The 16,176-nt window shown below is 30.5% G+C and overlaps 1 protein-coding gene across 2 annotated transcripts; it reads right to left on the reverse strand.

Moving 5' to 3' along the window:
- Positions 1–312: 312 nt before the first annotated feature.
- LOC129302299 (glutamate receptor 2.7-like) lies at positions 313–5,101 on the reverse strand. 2 transcript variants are annotated; one of them, XM_054941073.1, is made up of 5 exons: positions 4,770–5,101; positions 2,188–3,545; positions 1,749–2,061; positions 1,251–1,657; positions 313–1,160 (listed from the first exon to the last, which is right to left on the reverse strand). In XM_054941073.1, the coding sequence occupies exons 1-5, from the start codon at positions 5,029–5,031 to the stop codon at positions 768–770; spliced, it is 2,733 nt and encodes a 910-aa protein (XP_054797048.1). In that variant the 5' UTR covers positions 5,032–5,101; the 3' UTR covers positions 313–767. The 2 variants fall into 2 exon arrangements, with proteins under 2 accessions (XP_054797048.1, XP_054797049.1); XM_054941074.1 differs by having other exon boundaries at positions 2,188–3,377; positions 4,770–5,100.
- Positions 5,102–16,176: the final 11,075 nt, after the last annotated feature.

A 16,176-nucleotide genomic window follows, 5' to 3' on the forward strand; every position in this document is an offset into this window, starting at 1 on the left:
TCAAATAGCTCACTTGTTGATCCACCAATCACAATTCACACTAGGTTATTAAAGGTTAATATATTCTTGATTTAATAATTAATTAATGCAAATCCATAATATATATATATATATATATATTTAAATTATTCCAATAGAAGAACTAGACAATCAAAGTTTAGTTGATTTGGGATTTTGGATTACTACTTAAAATATCTAAACAAATTAAAATATGGTATTCAATATTCATAAAGTTACTAAATGGAAATAAAAATTGAAATAATTAAAAATGATGGAAAAACAAGCCTTGCTAGCTTTAAATATACACTTGGATCTCTTTATTTATAGGCAGTCTTAAAATATATCCATCCTAGAAAGGTTACTAGTGCTTTTGTTTTTCAGAGAAATTCTCACATGAACATGATGCACCATTTCATCAATGTTTTGTCTGATAAAAAATAGGAGCACTTTGAAGTGCTGTAGTAGAAATGCTCTCGTAAGATCACCTTATTGGAAAAGCACTCTCACATTTACACGAGTGCTATATTTAGGAGTGCTTTAGAAACACTATTGAAGGCTAAAAACAAGAACTCTCGTAGGCCCTTTTTATAGTAGTGAGTTTTTGAAAACAAAACCAAACAAAAATAAGGTATCGAATGATGCCTTGATGTGTAGTAGTTGAATAAAATAAAAAAGAAAACTACAAATACAATATGAAGGATCCAGATTTATGATTAGAAGAAGAAGACTAATCCAAGATTTATTTAGTCACCCAATTTTAGTGAGGCTTAGGGTACTTGATGTGTGGTAGTTTGTGGAGCAGCTAGGAATGGAGTGTTTGTGTTGTAGTGATGGTAGAAAACTTTTACCATGACACAAATTCTTTTGAAGAAAGGGTCTGATGGATCAAAGCAATTCAAATGTTTCCAGCTATCGATAAGGAACATAGCTATGTGAACAACGAGAGCTAAGGATGAAGCTAGTACTGCAATTAGGAATAGTCCCCGAAAGCTATCAATATTGAGACTGTAGGTTGCCTCCACATCAGACTGCCACTTACAATGACTTGCATTCTCGAACCATGCATTTTCAATTTCTTTCATCCCGCCTTCATTCTTCTCTGTCAAGTTCAATATAGCCCTTGAAACATCATTTACAAGAGGCGAATTTCTTCGGAAAGCCTGCAATCAATCCAAATTAACAAATCTTAACAACTACTTCATCTTATCATCTTAGTGTAAATGGCAATGGTGTGGAAGGCAAGAACTTACAAAACCAAACCCTGGATGATTATAGGTAGGTCCTATCATTGTGTATTTCGAGCAATAACTTGTTTCCATTGCTTTAAGATATGGGATTTTATCAAAAGCAGCAACAATACCCCCATGTTGGCTTCCAATTGTTAAAAGGTGATCACATTGTTGTGGAGAATTGTAAGACCGAAGCCTACTTTCATCAAAGCCTATTTGTTTTAAAATGTTGTAAGTATAAGAACCCAATTGGTACCCAATAGATTCCCTACTCCGTATGAGTTGATTTATGTCTATCACGGTCGGCTGGAGTTGTTGAACAGTCAAGAGCGTTGTAAAACTAGCTGTGTAGCTTTGTGTTAGTATGAGCACCACAAATGCCCATATGATCACCACAACTCGAGCCAGGTTGCTATGAATTTTCTCCCCTATAATATGAAGAACGTTAGGAACTTAGTATTTGAGTTTTTAAATGATATATATACCTTGTCATTAATGAAATGAGGGGATGCAAATTACTTTGGGCAAAATCCATGGTTAAGAAGGAGAACCAAAAGCTATTGCCAATTTGATTGGAGGGGGAACCCCTGAATTCTTCGTTGTTTTGGTGTTCTAGCACCCAAACCACAAAACTAATGAACACAAAGAAGCAACCAGTGGCGAGCCATAATTCCCATGTCAAGGGCTTTAAGAAGAGCCAAGCTTTTTCCTTGTTCTTTTGTTTAGTTGGCACAAGAAAATTTACCCCACCTTCAGTAAAGGGCAATGTGAAGTCCACATATTGAGACCTCTCGAACATAATAGTCAAATCTCCTACAACTGCATCAATTTCCTATGAATTGGTATAGGCAAAAACAAAATGAAGGTTTATTATTATTTTTTTTTGTCAAAAAAAAAAACTTGATTAGGAATGGACTTATGTTTGAACTATAAGCTTGAAGGATTAAATGAGTCTTACCCCAACATAAACCTTCTGGATCAAATCATCATAGAATACTCCAGGGCGTAAATAGTCACGGTCAAGATTAGGTATGTTGAAAGGGATAAATTCAAAAGGAACACTATATGGTAATGCTCTCATGACTGCTATGAAAATATCAATGCAGTAGCCATTAAAAGTCATAGTATCATTAACAGAATCATGGTGTATATTGAAAGATTCAAAGAATCCCCTTTTTACTTGAATGCCTACTTTCAGCCTCTTTCCATTTGCCCCTACATCCCACCCTTTAGGAGCAATGGGAGAATCCCCTGGCCAAATAATTTGTTTAAGATTGGCTTTTGATGTAGAATATTTGCTCATGTTTTTAGGACTCAGTTCTCTTTCTAATCCATTATGTGGGGTCCAAAATCCTACTACTTTCTTTCCGTCACCATTTATGTTGATTATTTGGAAAGTTTTTGAATTCATTTCTCCATTGACCAAATTGAACTTCCCTGAAAGGCCTTTAAATGCAGTTTTGGAAAGTGCATCCTGTAGTTTTGAACCACTTTGAGAGACCCTAATAGTTTCAAAGTCTGTTGTATTACATGATTTAGAAACATTTTTCCTTTGGAAACTCAATTTGGTAATCCTAGCCTTCTCCACTGCTATGGCTAGTGCCGTTGCAGCATCATAGGCCCACAAACCCAAAACATTCAATTGGGCTCCTATGATGTTTGGATTCTCTTTTTGAAATTTTAGTTTCCACTGAACTTCAAAATCTTGAACCTCTTTGGATTTTGGAAAATAGGAAGCCACACCTACAACCCCTTGCATCAAGTCGGTGATAGAAGAATTTGTCCAATCTAATAGATTAGTCATTGAGGTGGTCATGATCCAAACATAGCCTTGGCTTATCATTCCAATGTCTCTTGCCTTGGTAAACACACGTAAACCTAGGATTGGTGGCATATGTATGATAAAAACTCTGTTGGACATCATTCTTAAATTGGCCAGCTCTTTAATAATTTGTTGGTCAGTTGTTGATGGGGAAATTGCAATTTGATAGGGAACATGAACATTTGCATCTTGCAAGGTTTTCATAATGTGAGGTATCACTTCCTCCCCATATAAGCCTTCTTCATAGATTAGCACCACTTGGTTCCATCCAAAAGCTTGGACAATTGCTGTAATAGCTGCCACTTGAGTTGCCTCATTCTGTGCCACTTGAAAAAAATAAGGAGTAGTAGGATTATTGAGAGAAGGGCTTGTAGTTGAAAATGATATGATGGGAACCTCAGCTTTGTTACCAACATCAATTACAAAGCTAGTTTGCGTTGAGTATTGTGGCCCTATGATAGCTTGCACCTCTACATTTTTTATCAAATCTATAGCTACATACAAAAAATCAATTTCTTAGTCATTTGTTTTTAGATTCATTGAAAGCAAGGATATGCACATTATTAAGCAGTCCAAAACGACATTATTGTATAGACCTCTTTTATAAGCTTTGTTATGTAATACACATATCAAGATCCATAACCTTTCAAGATAGAAATTAGGGAGAATTTCATCCAAGGACTAATGATGTTACATATTTTCAAATCAAGTACAACATAATATGAAATTTCACTACCAAATATTGGGCTTGAATTGAAAGAAAATTTTAAAACAGAATGACTAAAATATCCTTCTTCTAGTATGTTGCAACATAATAAGTAACATAATGAAATTAATAAGTGAAGTAAAGTTTTTAACAAGTAATAGATTTAATTCACAGCATGGACTTCAATGGACAAGTTAAGGAGTTAACAAGCTTTTAAAGGATCAGTAACCAAGTTAACCACAACTTATTAGACATAACAAATAACACAAGACAATTAGCAAATAAAGTAAAGCCTTTACCAAGTAATGTAGTTGATTTTATAAGTTATGAAAATGGCTTAACAAATAACAGATTTAACTCATCAGATGAACTTCTATTGTTTATCAATTACATTGCTTTGTTAAAAGCTTTATTTTACTTATTTATTCCTTTGTATTACTTGTTATGCTACAACATATATACTAAAAGAATTATATTTTTGTCATTTTGTTTTAATTTTTTTTTCAATTCAGCCCCAACATATATATCCTGTAATGAAATTTCATATTGTGTTGGATTTAATTTAAAAATATGTCACATCATTGTCCTTAAATGAAATTCCCCCTAGAACATATGCTTCCATATCCTAATAGACAATTAATCTAACAATTAACTCAACATATTATGTACATATTCATTCTCCTCCACATAAGCATACTTCCTCCAATCTCTATTTTAAGGCAGCTTTAACTACCTCACCAAAACCAAGGGGAGATGGTTAAGTTATTAAATTTACCTAATAATATAATAACCTTTTAATTCTACTCCTATTTAAATGAATTTTTTTTTTAAATTTGCATTATATCTCAATGAGTTTAAATATTATACTAATGAAAAAATGTAATTAATTTGACAAAAAAATGAAATTAATATTCCCTAGTGTGTCTTATAATAATAATTAAAAAATGCTTTTTGATGTGTCATATGACCGAAGGGAGTACAATCTACTTGCAACCGACTAATGAATTAGTACCTGCTGAAGCAGCTGCAATCATATGTGCATCAGTATGCTTGATGGTGAGATGGATCCTAGTGTTGTAGTGAGAGTGGGAAGCATAGAAATCAGAAAGAGCCATGTGGATGCAGCTCAAACCTAATTTCCCAATCCAAGTGCCTTCGTCCACAATCACTCCGACTGGGAACTTCATTGTGTTTGTTCCCATGGCCAAGCTGCTCCACCTTGTAACCCACCACATGGCAAAGAACCCCACAACAATACGTTTCATGGCCTTCATCACATTAGACTCTCTGAACTTGAGCTTGTCCTTTTAAAAGGATCTAAAAGCCCAAGACTTCTCACAGCTCTATTAGATTATTTGGATGTGAAAAAACATACAAATGTTTCATTGGAGATCGGATTTTAAATTTGTAGCTAGGGTTGACTAACATGTTGCCATCTTTCTTGCAAGTTTCCATATGGACCAGTATGTGACATGATATTATTTTATGGATTCAAAACAGCAAAAATAGTCAAAGAAGCAAGAAGCGTTCCATACACGATGAATCAGTCAACATTTTCATATAATTCAAATTCATAGTCTCCTTTACATACCTTTTGACTACAAATAGAGCATTTTATAGAAATCTCTCTTGATCCAAAATATAGGACATTAGGTAAGTTATATATATATATATATATATATTCAATTATACCATATTTTATTATATTCAACTCAAGTAATTAATAAGGATGTCACTACTTCAAAAAAAAAAAAAAAAGGCCTCCAGGTTCCGTATCTAACGATCTCATATGTTCCGTATCTAGCGTTCTACAGGTTCCTCTAAAGGAAACCCTCCTATAGAGGTAATCTGTGGGAGTGCTTTTAAACACAAGTGTTCCTGTATTCATTTTACTTAAGGGTACAATTAGAAAGATTTGAAAAATTTTTAAAAATCAGGTCATCCTAAAATGTTTTTAAAAATAAAGATTTTAACAAATATTTAAAAAAAATATAAATTAGTTAACAATAATTTATATTGTGATACGGATAAAATCTAAATATAAGGGCAAAACTTATGTACTTAAACTTTTGTCCTTGATATACTTTTCACCAATACACTGTTGTCACCTGGATGTTTTTTTTTTTTTCAGCTGATCTATCATTTAACTTCGTGCTTAATAGAGTTTTCCATTATTAGCTGTCAAAAATAGTGTAAAGAAAATAAATAAACCTAATTTCTTGTCTCAATTTTTGACCACGGAAATGCAGAAGTAGTACCAACGTGTAGGGAGTTTTGTGATTTTGAATACTCCTTGGTCTTCATTTTCCCCAGGTTCCAGGGTCAATCAGCAGGAAGCTTTAAATTGCGCGTGGAAGTGGTCAACAATAAGACTTCAAATTCTCATCCCTTGAACCCTACGATTCCTATGGCCAAAGACTGGTCTTCCCTTCCCCTTTTAAAATTCAACTCTCCCATTTCCTCAGTCAAACCTTCCTCTTTCCTTAAAATCTCACTCGCAAACTCTGCTACTGAAAAATAGGTAATATATATCATCTTCTATATAATAGTTACGAAAAAAATTGTTATATAAAGAAGGCAAGATTGGACACATTTGAATATATAATGGTTAACTAAAATAACCGTTAAATAGTCTATGGAACTATATTATAACAGTTATTTAAAAACAGTCTTTTTTAAAAAAAAAATCTCCCAAAGTTTATATAACAGTTGTTTTAAAATAACCACTATATAATCTCAAAGACTATATAACAATTAATTCCAATAACCATTATATAGTCTATTGACAAAAAAAATCATTATATAGTCTAATTATTTTATAATTATTTAAACATAAGATATAACTGCTAAATAAGGAACTATTTAGTGGTTATTTGCAAATAATTGCTAAATATTTCTATTTAAAAAACTTTTCAACTGTACTTTGCCATCAGAATAGTACGACTCGGACAACTTAAAAGACTCTCCTCCTCTCACGGAACCTCTCCATTTAACATAAAACTCTCCCATTGTGATCGAAAGCCAATTTTCAACATAAACTAGTCATTATGGTTTCATCTTGTTTCTTTGAGTTTCGGCATTTGGGAGTTTATTGGGGTCTGTTGGTTTTCTTCTTTCATCTTCTTCAAGTTTTTCTTGATTAAGTTTGTGATTCTCTCCCTAATCTCCCTACTATATCATTTTTATTGAGTTTTGTTTTTTTTTTTCTATGTATGGAGTGTACACGCTATAACATTTTTTTGCTCTAAACAACAGTTCTAAAAATGGTACCTAATGTGGGCATTGGCAACAGTTTTCTTGTGTTACCATTGTTCCCCTATTTCAAATAACATAGAGTTGGCAAAGTTTGAAAACTATTCCCTAAAATAAAATAGGCAACAGTTTTTAAGTGTTATAATAAATTTTTTGAATAAACAACGTAAAAATTGTTGCCTCTAAGTGATCTTTTATGGCAACATTTAAAAAATATTTTCTATTTTAATAGATAACAAAAATGTAAATATTGCCTATAGTTCTTCTTTTTTGCAACATTTAAGAACTGTTAATTATTATTTTTCTACACAAAAAATTTATTTTTAATTTATTTTTATAATTTTATTTATTTATTCTCTTAATTTTTCAATTCATAGTATGGATAAATTAAAGAATTAATTTAACAATTATATATATAATATTTTACATTACAATATCAAAAAGTTAAGTTAGAAGAGTACTTGGAGTCATCCATTCCTTTTAATAGGTTCAAGGTTCGAACCTCGATGGAAGAAGAAAATATTAAATTTGACTATTTAACTATTTTCCAACAATTGTTAAATATTATCTATTTTATGGGATAAGCAACACTTGAAAAGTGTTGCAATAGTTCTCTCAAAAATTGTTGATTATTCTCATAGTTTTAGACAATGATTTTATAGGTGTCGCCAAAAATAAGAAAACTATTGCCTAAAGTAATAGGCAACTCTCAAGTTAGCAATACTTTGCCTATAACTTTAGGTAACATTTTTCAAGCCTATAACAATACTTTTGAATTATTCTTAGATAATAAAAATGTTATAATGACATGTGACTGTTCTTCTTCTCTAACTCCATTGTTGTGCATCTCTATTTCTCCTTTTATTTTTAATATAAAAATGATATATTCAATCATTGGAAGTCTTGTTTTATTAAGTTTTATTGATTTATATTTTGAATTTACTTGCTTTAAACATTGTATATGCTCTAATGGTGTTGGTTAATATGAAAAAAATGAAATGCTCTAAATTATAGAGGGTTTTAATTGCTTTTTTTATATTGAGTTGTTCTATGAATAATTTGTTCTTGGTTTTGGAATAATGATGATGTTTTTTTTCCTAGTTGCCTCAATTTTTTTTAAAAATGAGTTGCTGTCTTAGATTTTATTTTTTGAAAATGATGATGTGATATTGCTTTGTATTTATTTTGGAAAAAATGGCACTGTTATGCTTGAAAAAATTCATTTTTGTACTGTTATGTTGTCATTTTTTTAAAATTGGTGTTCTACATAGTTTGAAGTATTTTTATTTTAAAATAAAGAGAGGGCAAAAAGCCTAGGGCATTCTGATTTTAAATTGTTATGTTGCTAAAAAAATTTTCAAGTATAATGGAACATGATTTAAATCATGTTTAATGTACTAGTATTCCTATTAGAAAAATTAAAATTAGTGACATACATTTAGTGACAGATCTCCAATATGTCAATAATTATAGGTATTAGTGCTGAAAATTTTGTAACAGATTGAAATCTACCACTAATTACATAAATTAGTGAACAATTAGTGACAAATATAGAAAATCATCACATTTTGGTCAAATTTTATAAATTGAATGAATAATTTAAATCCGTCACTAATTGCTACCATTAAATCTTTATATTAATGACAGATTAGTGATGGACATTTTAATTAAAAAATTATTAAAATGTGCTTAAATGTTATATAAAAAAATATAATATACATGGAGAGAATTACAGGAATAAAATCTTAATAATTTCCAAATTAAATAATTACACAAATATTTTTCTCTTATTATAAGTTAAATATATAATATAAAATAATATAGAAAAAAATAACTTTTATTATGTAATTTTAATATAAAAATAAAGTTATTATCATATAAAAATATTTTAATTATAACATAGATAATATAAAATGATATAAAAATATTTATTTTCAATATATATATATATATTGATATTAAATAATATATATTAACTAATAATATATACTAATTTATATATTTATATGCGTTAATGTATATATAAATTTATAGATACTATCAACATATTTAAATAATAATATATTAAATATATTAAATATATGCATTTAATTAAGTAATATATATATATATATATATATGTAGTTTTGCATATTAAGAATGAAAAGTCATTACAACTCAACTGGCAAAAGATGTGGATGAAAAAAGTAAGATCTTGGATTTGAGATGAGGTAATGTCAAAAGTAAAGAGAATTAAAATAAATTGTTGTCACATGGTGATAATGTGGCATAGAGATCCAAGTGACAATGATGTGGTGGGTGGTGGGGATGATGTACACTTGAGACATCCAAGTGACGATGATGTTGTGGGTGGGAGGGTGAAGTACACTTGAGACGTGCATAGGGATGGCAGTGTTTGGACTTATAAAAAAAATTTTAATTATCAAATAAATTAGTGACAAAAATTTATTAATTAGTGATAGATATTTTTCATCATTGAATTAATGACTAATTTGTGTCTATCACTAAATTGATAACACCATATTTGTAATGAAAATTAGTGACCAACGATCAATTACTAAAGCTAAAATTAGTGACAGATTTTGCTAATTAGTAATGAATTTGTCTGTCACTAATTTCACTTTTTCTAGTAGTGATGGTCTTACAATTAGAGGCGGATAATATGTAATATCATGTGACTCGAACATTGATTCTATCTCGCTTTAATTGTCCTAATTGGTATTGATTCACTGATCACTTTTCCTTTCTAAATGATTAACACTAGATTGACATTATAGATAAGAGATGGACGTACATCTCAAGGATACTTGGAAGGGGTTCAAGAATTCATTAACTTTGGACGTGAGCATGCCAAAGATTTGGAAAAAATTATTTGTCCCTATTTAAAGGGTAATTCTATGAGGCATATTTCTCCACAAAAAACTTGAAGACCATTTGGAAGAATTTGGAATCGATCAAAGTTATAGGTGTTGAACACTACATGGGGAAACACTAAATGGGATTAATTGTAGGCAGCAGCACAGTGAAAGTTGTCATTCTCCTAATTTCAACACAAGTGCATATGTGGCCAACCATCTTAAAGAGTTGGAAGATGACATGGAAGGGGTACTTAAGGATTTTTCAAAAATCTTAGAAAGGTTGAAAAGTGATGTCGAGATGCCTTTGTATAAAGGTTGTGAATACATAATATTATCTATAATATTGAGATTTTACAATTTGAAAGCAAGATATGGATGGGTGACTCAAGCTTCACAAAATATCTTTCTATCATAATAGAAATACTACCAAAGAACAATAAGTTTCCAAGCCAAGCATATGAGGCAAAACAAGTGCTATACTATGTTGGCCTAAGCTATGAGTAGATACATACTTGCATCAATAATTGTACATTATTTAGCGGAGAATATGAATTGTTGACCCACTATCTTAAGTACATGGCACCACATCACAAGAAGAACAAGAAGAGTCCAGAGAAAGCAATATAGTATTTTCCTATCATACCAAGATTCATACGCTCGTATATCATACCAAAAGAGGCAAAAAATCTAACATGACATGTGGATGAGTAGATTAAAGATGGCTATCTTGACTCAGAAGCTTGAGGCAAAGGTTATCCAGGGAGCCCCCTCTAAATCTCAAGCACCCCCCTTTGACAAGAACTGAGAGATATTGTTGAGATATTATATGTCTAACACCAAGGGCATGACTATTACCTTTAAGCTAGGGGTTTATGACACTATGAGTACTTGGGATAACATTGATAAAGAGATTGTGATAGATGGCATCACCCATGGGGAGATGAGAATGAAGCATTGCAATCATTTTATGAAGCAAATTTATTGATCAACTATATATCTTGAATAATTTACTTATATTTAAAAAAATTTGTTGATCGTTATATTATTTTAAATCCTTCATAGCACCTACAGGCCTCTCAAATAGGGTGTGTTTCATAAGTCCTCAAGTTACTTGTAACATCTTAATTTTAATTTTAGAATTTAAGTTAGAAATTGATTTATTGACCAAATTAAAGAAAATAAATATTTAGTAAAATCGATTTGAATTTGATGAGATTATTGCATGGTAATTGAAATTTACCAGATGAAAATTTGAGGAAAGAAAATTTATCCAATAAAAAATTTTAAGGATATACTTTCAAGCCATGATCTTTAAAAAAGGAAAAAAAAATTAATGAGATTAAGTGAGATTAAATAAATTAAATAAATTATTTTTCAATTAAATGAATATAATTATTTAAATATTTTAAATTTATATTAAATGAAATATATCAGTTAAGCTTTCTCATTTAGATTTTATGACAGCCTTACAAAATTATATAGAAAATTATGGGAGATAGAAGATTTTAGACCAAATAGAAATTGTAGAGGGGGAACATATAGAGTTGTACGTAAATTGTAGAATTAAAAATATAAGAGAGAATGAAAGAGAAGTGTGGGACCCACTTAACATAATCTCAGGTTAATGTGCATTTTTACTCCTAAACTTTTTTTTGAGGAACGTTAGGCACCTTGTATCCCTTAGAAAAAGAGTTTATGGGTAATTTTATTTTTAAACTATTTTTTTAAGAAGAAAAAACTCTTTCTATTAGTTAGGTGTTAATTTTTTTTCATTTTCTATTGACATGGCATATGTGTGGAGCTTACACACAGTGACATATAAGACTCTAACCATATCATATGGTGCTAATTTGCCCCTAAACTTTTTTTCTAGGAGTGCTAAATACCTTCAAGTCTTTTTTAATGACACTGAGCACCTTAAAGTCATTTTAAAATAAAATTCAATAAAGATTATTAAAATATTAAAATATCTTAATATTTTAATAATTTAAATATTATTATTTATAAATATTCATTCAAAGTTTTTAAATTATTTTTTAAATATTAACAATTCAAACTTGTTTTTCATAAATTAATAAATGACTTATAATATTTTTATATATCAATCATAGTTTTAACATAGATTGAGTTTCTTAAATTTTTTAGGTCATTCTCTATAATTTTTTTATCAGCTAACAGTTTTCCTTCAAAATATTACACAACCCAATCTAATATTTTAATATTTTTGATATTTTACAATTTTGTATTAAAAATGATGGGAATGAGCCTCTAAATTAAAGGAAGGATTTTTTCTTCTCATCTCTCTATTATTCTCTTATTAAGTAATATTTTTTGTAGCATATTAATTAGATAGGAGATATCTTTCAAATAAACATTTTATGTCTCTAAGATAGGGATGTGAAATACACCTAAAAAAGCAATATGAAAAGCTTTTTTTGTAGTAATATATATTGTTGGTCCTGATTTGTCAAGCATGATTTTAATTTTACCCTTAACACTATAATGTATAGAAAGTATTAAATTTAGACAGTGTAATATTTTGGAGGAAGATCATTAGTTAACCAAGAAAATTACAAAGAATGATCTAAAAATTTAAAGAATTTAAATAATATTAAAAATATAGGTAAGTTCCCACCCATACAAAAGGGCATTATCCCAAAGAATATTTATAAATTATTTATAAAATATTTAAAAAATTACTTATAAATTTTGAATGACTATTTGTAAATAATAATATTTAAATTATTAAGTATGAAAATATTTAATATTTTAGAAATATTTATTAAATTTTATTTTAACAAGGCTTTTAGGTTCCTAGCGCTTTTAAAAAGACTCTAGGGTGCCCAACAGCCTTAAAAAAGAGTTCAGGGATAAATAAGCATTAAAGGACATGGTCAAAGTCTTACCTGTCACTATGCGTGAGCCCATATACATGGCACATCAACAGAAAATGACATAGTTAATGGTTGATTAATAAAATGGGTTTCTTGCTCCTTAAAAAAATAGTTCAAGAAAAACATTATCTCACTTATCAATATAAAGTGCCCAATACTCCTCAAAAAAAGTTCAAGAGTGAAAATCTTAACCCTATAATATAATATCCCCTACCATTTCTTTCATTATTCTCAATTACTACCTCCCTCCATCCATTGTCTTCTTTAACACAATCCAAGTCTTCCATTAATGGAGTTTGAGAAACTTATGAGTTTGATTTGATTCTCATTGTCGCAATCGGAAAAATGCGATGCGGACGACACGCGAGCGGAGGTCCCGGCCTTCGCGGTGAGAACCGGATCGAACGAGGAGTCGCCACCAAGATTTTGAGGGAAATCTCAGGAAACCATTTATTGAAAGATAAGGGTGGTCTGTGAAATCAGAGAATGGGTTCGGGAGTTGGTTGAGTGTGGAGAAGGTGTTAAGCACCCCACAACACCCGTTCGTCAGGACGGTTACCTGAAGTTTGTTGTGTTCTATTAATATGGTTCTATAATTATTTTAAGTATCCCTTTTATATTTATGTGTTTGATAAAAATGATAAGAATTAGGTGAGAAATATTTATTTATTTACGAGGGAGGACGGACTTGACTCAGAATCTGACTCTGAGGCCTACGTATCCTGTGATAGGGATCAAAGTCCACGTAGTTCGGGCTTAAAAATTTGTTGGTGAAAATATTTTTTTGAATAAAATTAATTAGAAATAATTCACCATTTTACAAATAAAACAATTTCTGAAATTTTGATATGTGTGTTTTAAATTGCAAAAAGTAATTTGATTTTAATTATTTTCTCAATTTTGGATTTCAAATTAAAGAAAGGAAAGGGTTTAAAATTATTATTATTTTTTATATTTTATGATTGAGGATTTAATTGCAGTACCTGCAAAACCTTATTGGTTTATACGGCAATGCAATTGCTCTAAATATCTGCGGAGATTCTGAAATCTCACACGATAAAAGAGTTTGGCCATTTAATTTATTTATTTATATTATTATGTATATTTTTAAGTGTTAATAATAATTTTACTTAAGTATGTATATATGTTTTTAAAGAATTTAATCATCATACTTGTATAGCCTTATTAGCTTATACGGTAATATGATTTATCTTAAATATCTGTGGAGATTTCAAAATCTCACACGATAAAGGAATTAAATTTAATTAATTGATTAAATTAATTATATAATATATATGTATGTATATATATTTAAAAAACTAAATCGTTATATCTTCAGAGTCTTATTGACTCACATGATAATACGATGATCTTAGAAGCCTACGGAGATTCAAAAATCTCACATGACTAAAAGATATAATTGGTAAATATGGTTATAATTTAAATACATTAATTTGGTTTATTAAGTTTTTAAATTGTTTATTATATGATTATTTACAAATATCATTTATTATATACATTAAGAACCACTATATCTGCGAGGACTTATTATCCCACACAATAATGTGATTAATTTAAGTCTCTACGAAGATTCTTGAAATCTCACATGGGACTTAAATAAATTATTGATTTAGATTATAAAAGAGAGTTAATATTAATGATGGGCCTTTAAAACTCATATAAATATGTACAAGATTGATCCTCACACCTGTAAAATCTTGTTGATTCATACGATATGAAATCATTTTAATCAGTTATGGAGACCCATACGATTTTCACACAACCAATTTTTATTTGAGACATTTGAAGCTATGTCTGTTAAACATACATGGTTTAACCCATATGATTTTCACACAACCAATTTTTATTTGGAACATTTGAAGCTATGTCTATTAAACATACATGGCTACATTCATGCATATTTAAATTTTACTTTAAAATGACCTAGTAATTTTTATAATTATAGCTTAAGAAACAACCAAGCGTAATTTAAAAATGCCTTCCCCATAAGTTACCAACAACATAAGCAATATTAATTGAAGCTATCATTGTCAAACATCATAAAGTGAATTTTTTTGGATTAATCACATAGATTAATTTTTGAATGGTTGCAAAACAAGCACATACTTGATTTTTAAAGAGAATAAACTCAAATCACTTTTTACTATCTAGAGCCACATATATGGTAATTAGATTGAAAGGTTTCACATAAGACACGAACATCAAATGTTTTCAACCATTTAATCCATCCAACTCATGACCAGAGAAGAATAACTGCTATAGCCAAGCCATATAAGAACAGCATATAAAACCTTTGCAGTGTTCATGAGCAAGAACTAATCCCAGATATTTACAAAATACAAGCTAAAATGAAATCAACTATGAAACATTCCAGATCCAAATGCAAATAAATCCTAAAACCTATGTAATGGCTCTTCCTCTTTCACTCTCTGAAAATCACAGGCACGCTTTCAATTCTTTCTTCGTTGATCTTAGGCTCCTTTTTTCAAAACTTCTCCCTCTGATCGTACTCGTCTCTCTCAGTCTCTTCCTCTTTCTCTCTCAACCTCTTCCTCTTTCTTTCTCAGTCTCTTTATTCCCAGAAAACGCTCATTATCGTTGGCTCTCGGTTTCTCTCTTTTTTCTCCAGCAAGAGCAGTTCTTTCTCTCTGTTTTTTGTTTCTTTTTTAGCCAGAACAACCTTCTCCTTTCGGTTTCTCCCTCTAGCCAGCACCACTCCTCCTCTCTCAGTCTTTTTTTATAGAAAACATGCACTCTCTTCCCCCCTTCTGCTTGTTTCCGTCGTAGGCATTATATAGAGTAGTAAGGAAGAATGATTTATCGATTTCTCCTTTAGTCTCGAATTGCCATCCCTTTTTCTCTGATCGCGTGCATCTTTTCCTTCATCTTTTCCTCTTCTTTCACTGTGTGGGTTGCTTCTTCTTCCATCGCTGGTGCTTTCTCTGCCTGTCGAAAGCCTACGTGCATGCGTATCTCTGTTTCTTTTTTGATCTCTGTACACGTTTCTGATCTTCTGTATGCTTTTCCCTTGCTCTTCGGCTTTCTCTGTTGCATGCTGGTTTGCTGCTCTAGTTTTCTTCTTCTCTCTGCATCTGAGCCTTTTTCCTTTTCCAGCGCTTCTCTCATCTTTTTTGGCTGCGTGAGTGTTCCTACTGCTATCTTTCTTTGCTACCTCTGACTTTGCCCTTTGGTGCTTGACCGTGTGTGCTCATTATGCTTTCTTTCTCTGCTTCTGTCATGTCTGCCTTTATTTCCAGCTAATCTTGCGTGTTCTTATTTCTACTTCTTCTGTCATGGCCGAAAGTATACGTGCATGTGTGTTCTCCTTTTTGTGTTGCGTGTATGTGCTTCTGCAGATTTCTTGTTTCTCTCGTGTACTGTGTTGGTCCATGTT

The sequence above is a fragment of the Prosopis cineraria genome, unplaced genomic scaffold (genome assembly GCF_029017545.1).
Source record: "Prosopis cineraria cultivar Desert tree isolate PC_DT_omini unplaced genomic scaffold, ASM2901754v1 PC2, whole genome shotgun sequence".
Taxonomy (NCBI): domain Eukaryota; kingdom Viridiplantae; phylum Streptophyta; class Magnoliopsida; order Fabales; family Fabaceae; genus Prosopis; species Prosopis cineraria.

Excerpts from the sequence above, each read along its gene's own strand:
- LOC129302299 (XM_054941073.1), bottom strand. The coding sequence starts at position 5,031 with ATGAAGGCCATGAAACGTATTGTTGTGGGGTTCTTTGCCATGTGGTGG. Across the intron at positions 3,546-4,769 it reads GATTGCAGCTGCTTCAGCAG|CTATAGATTTGATAAAAAAT; the intron begins GTACTAATTCAT and ends TTTTGTATGTAG. Across the intron at positions 1,161-1,250 it reads ATCATCCAGGGTTTGGTTTT|GCTTTCCGAAGAAATTCGCC; the intron begins GTAAGTTCTTGC and ends GATTGATTGCAG.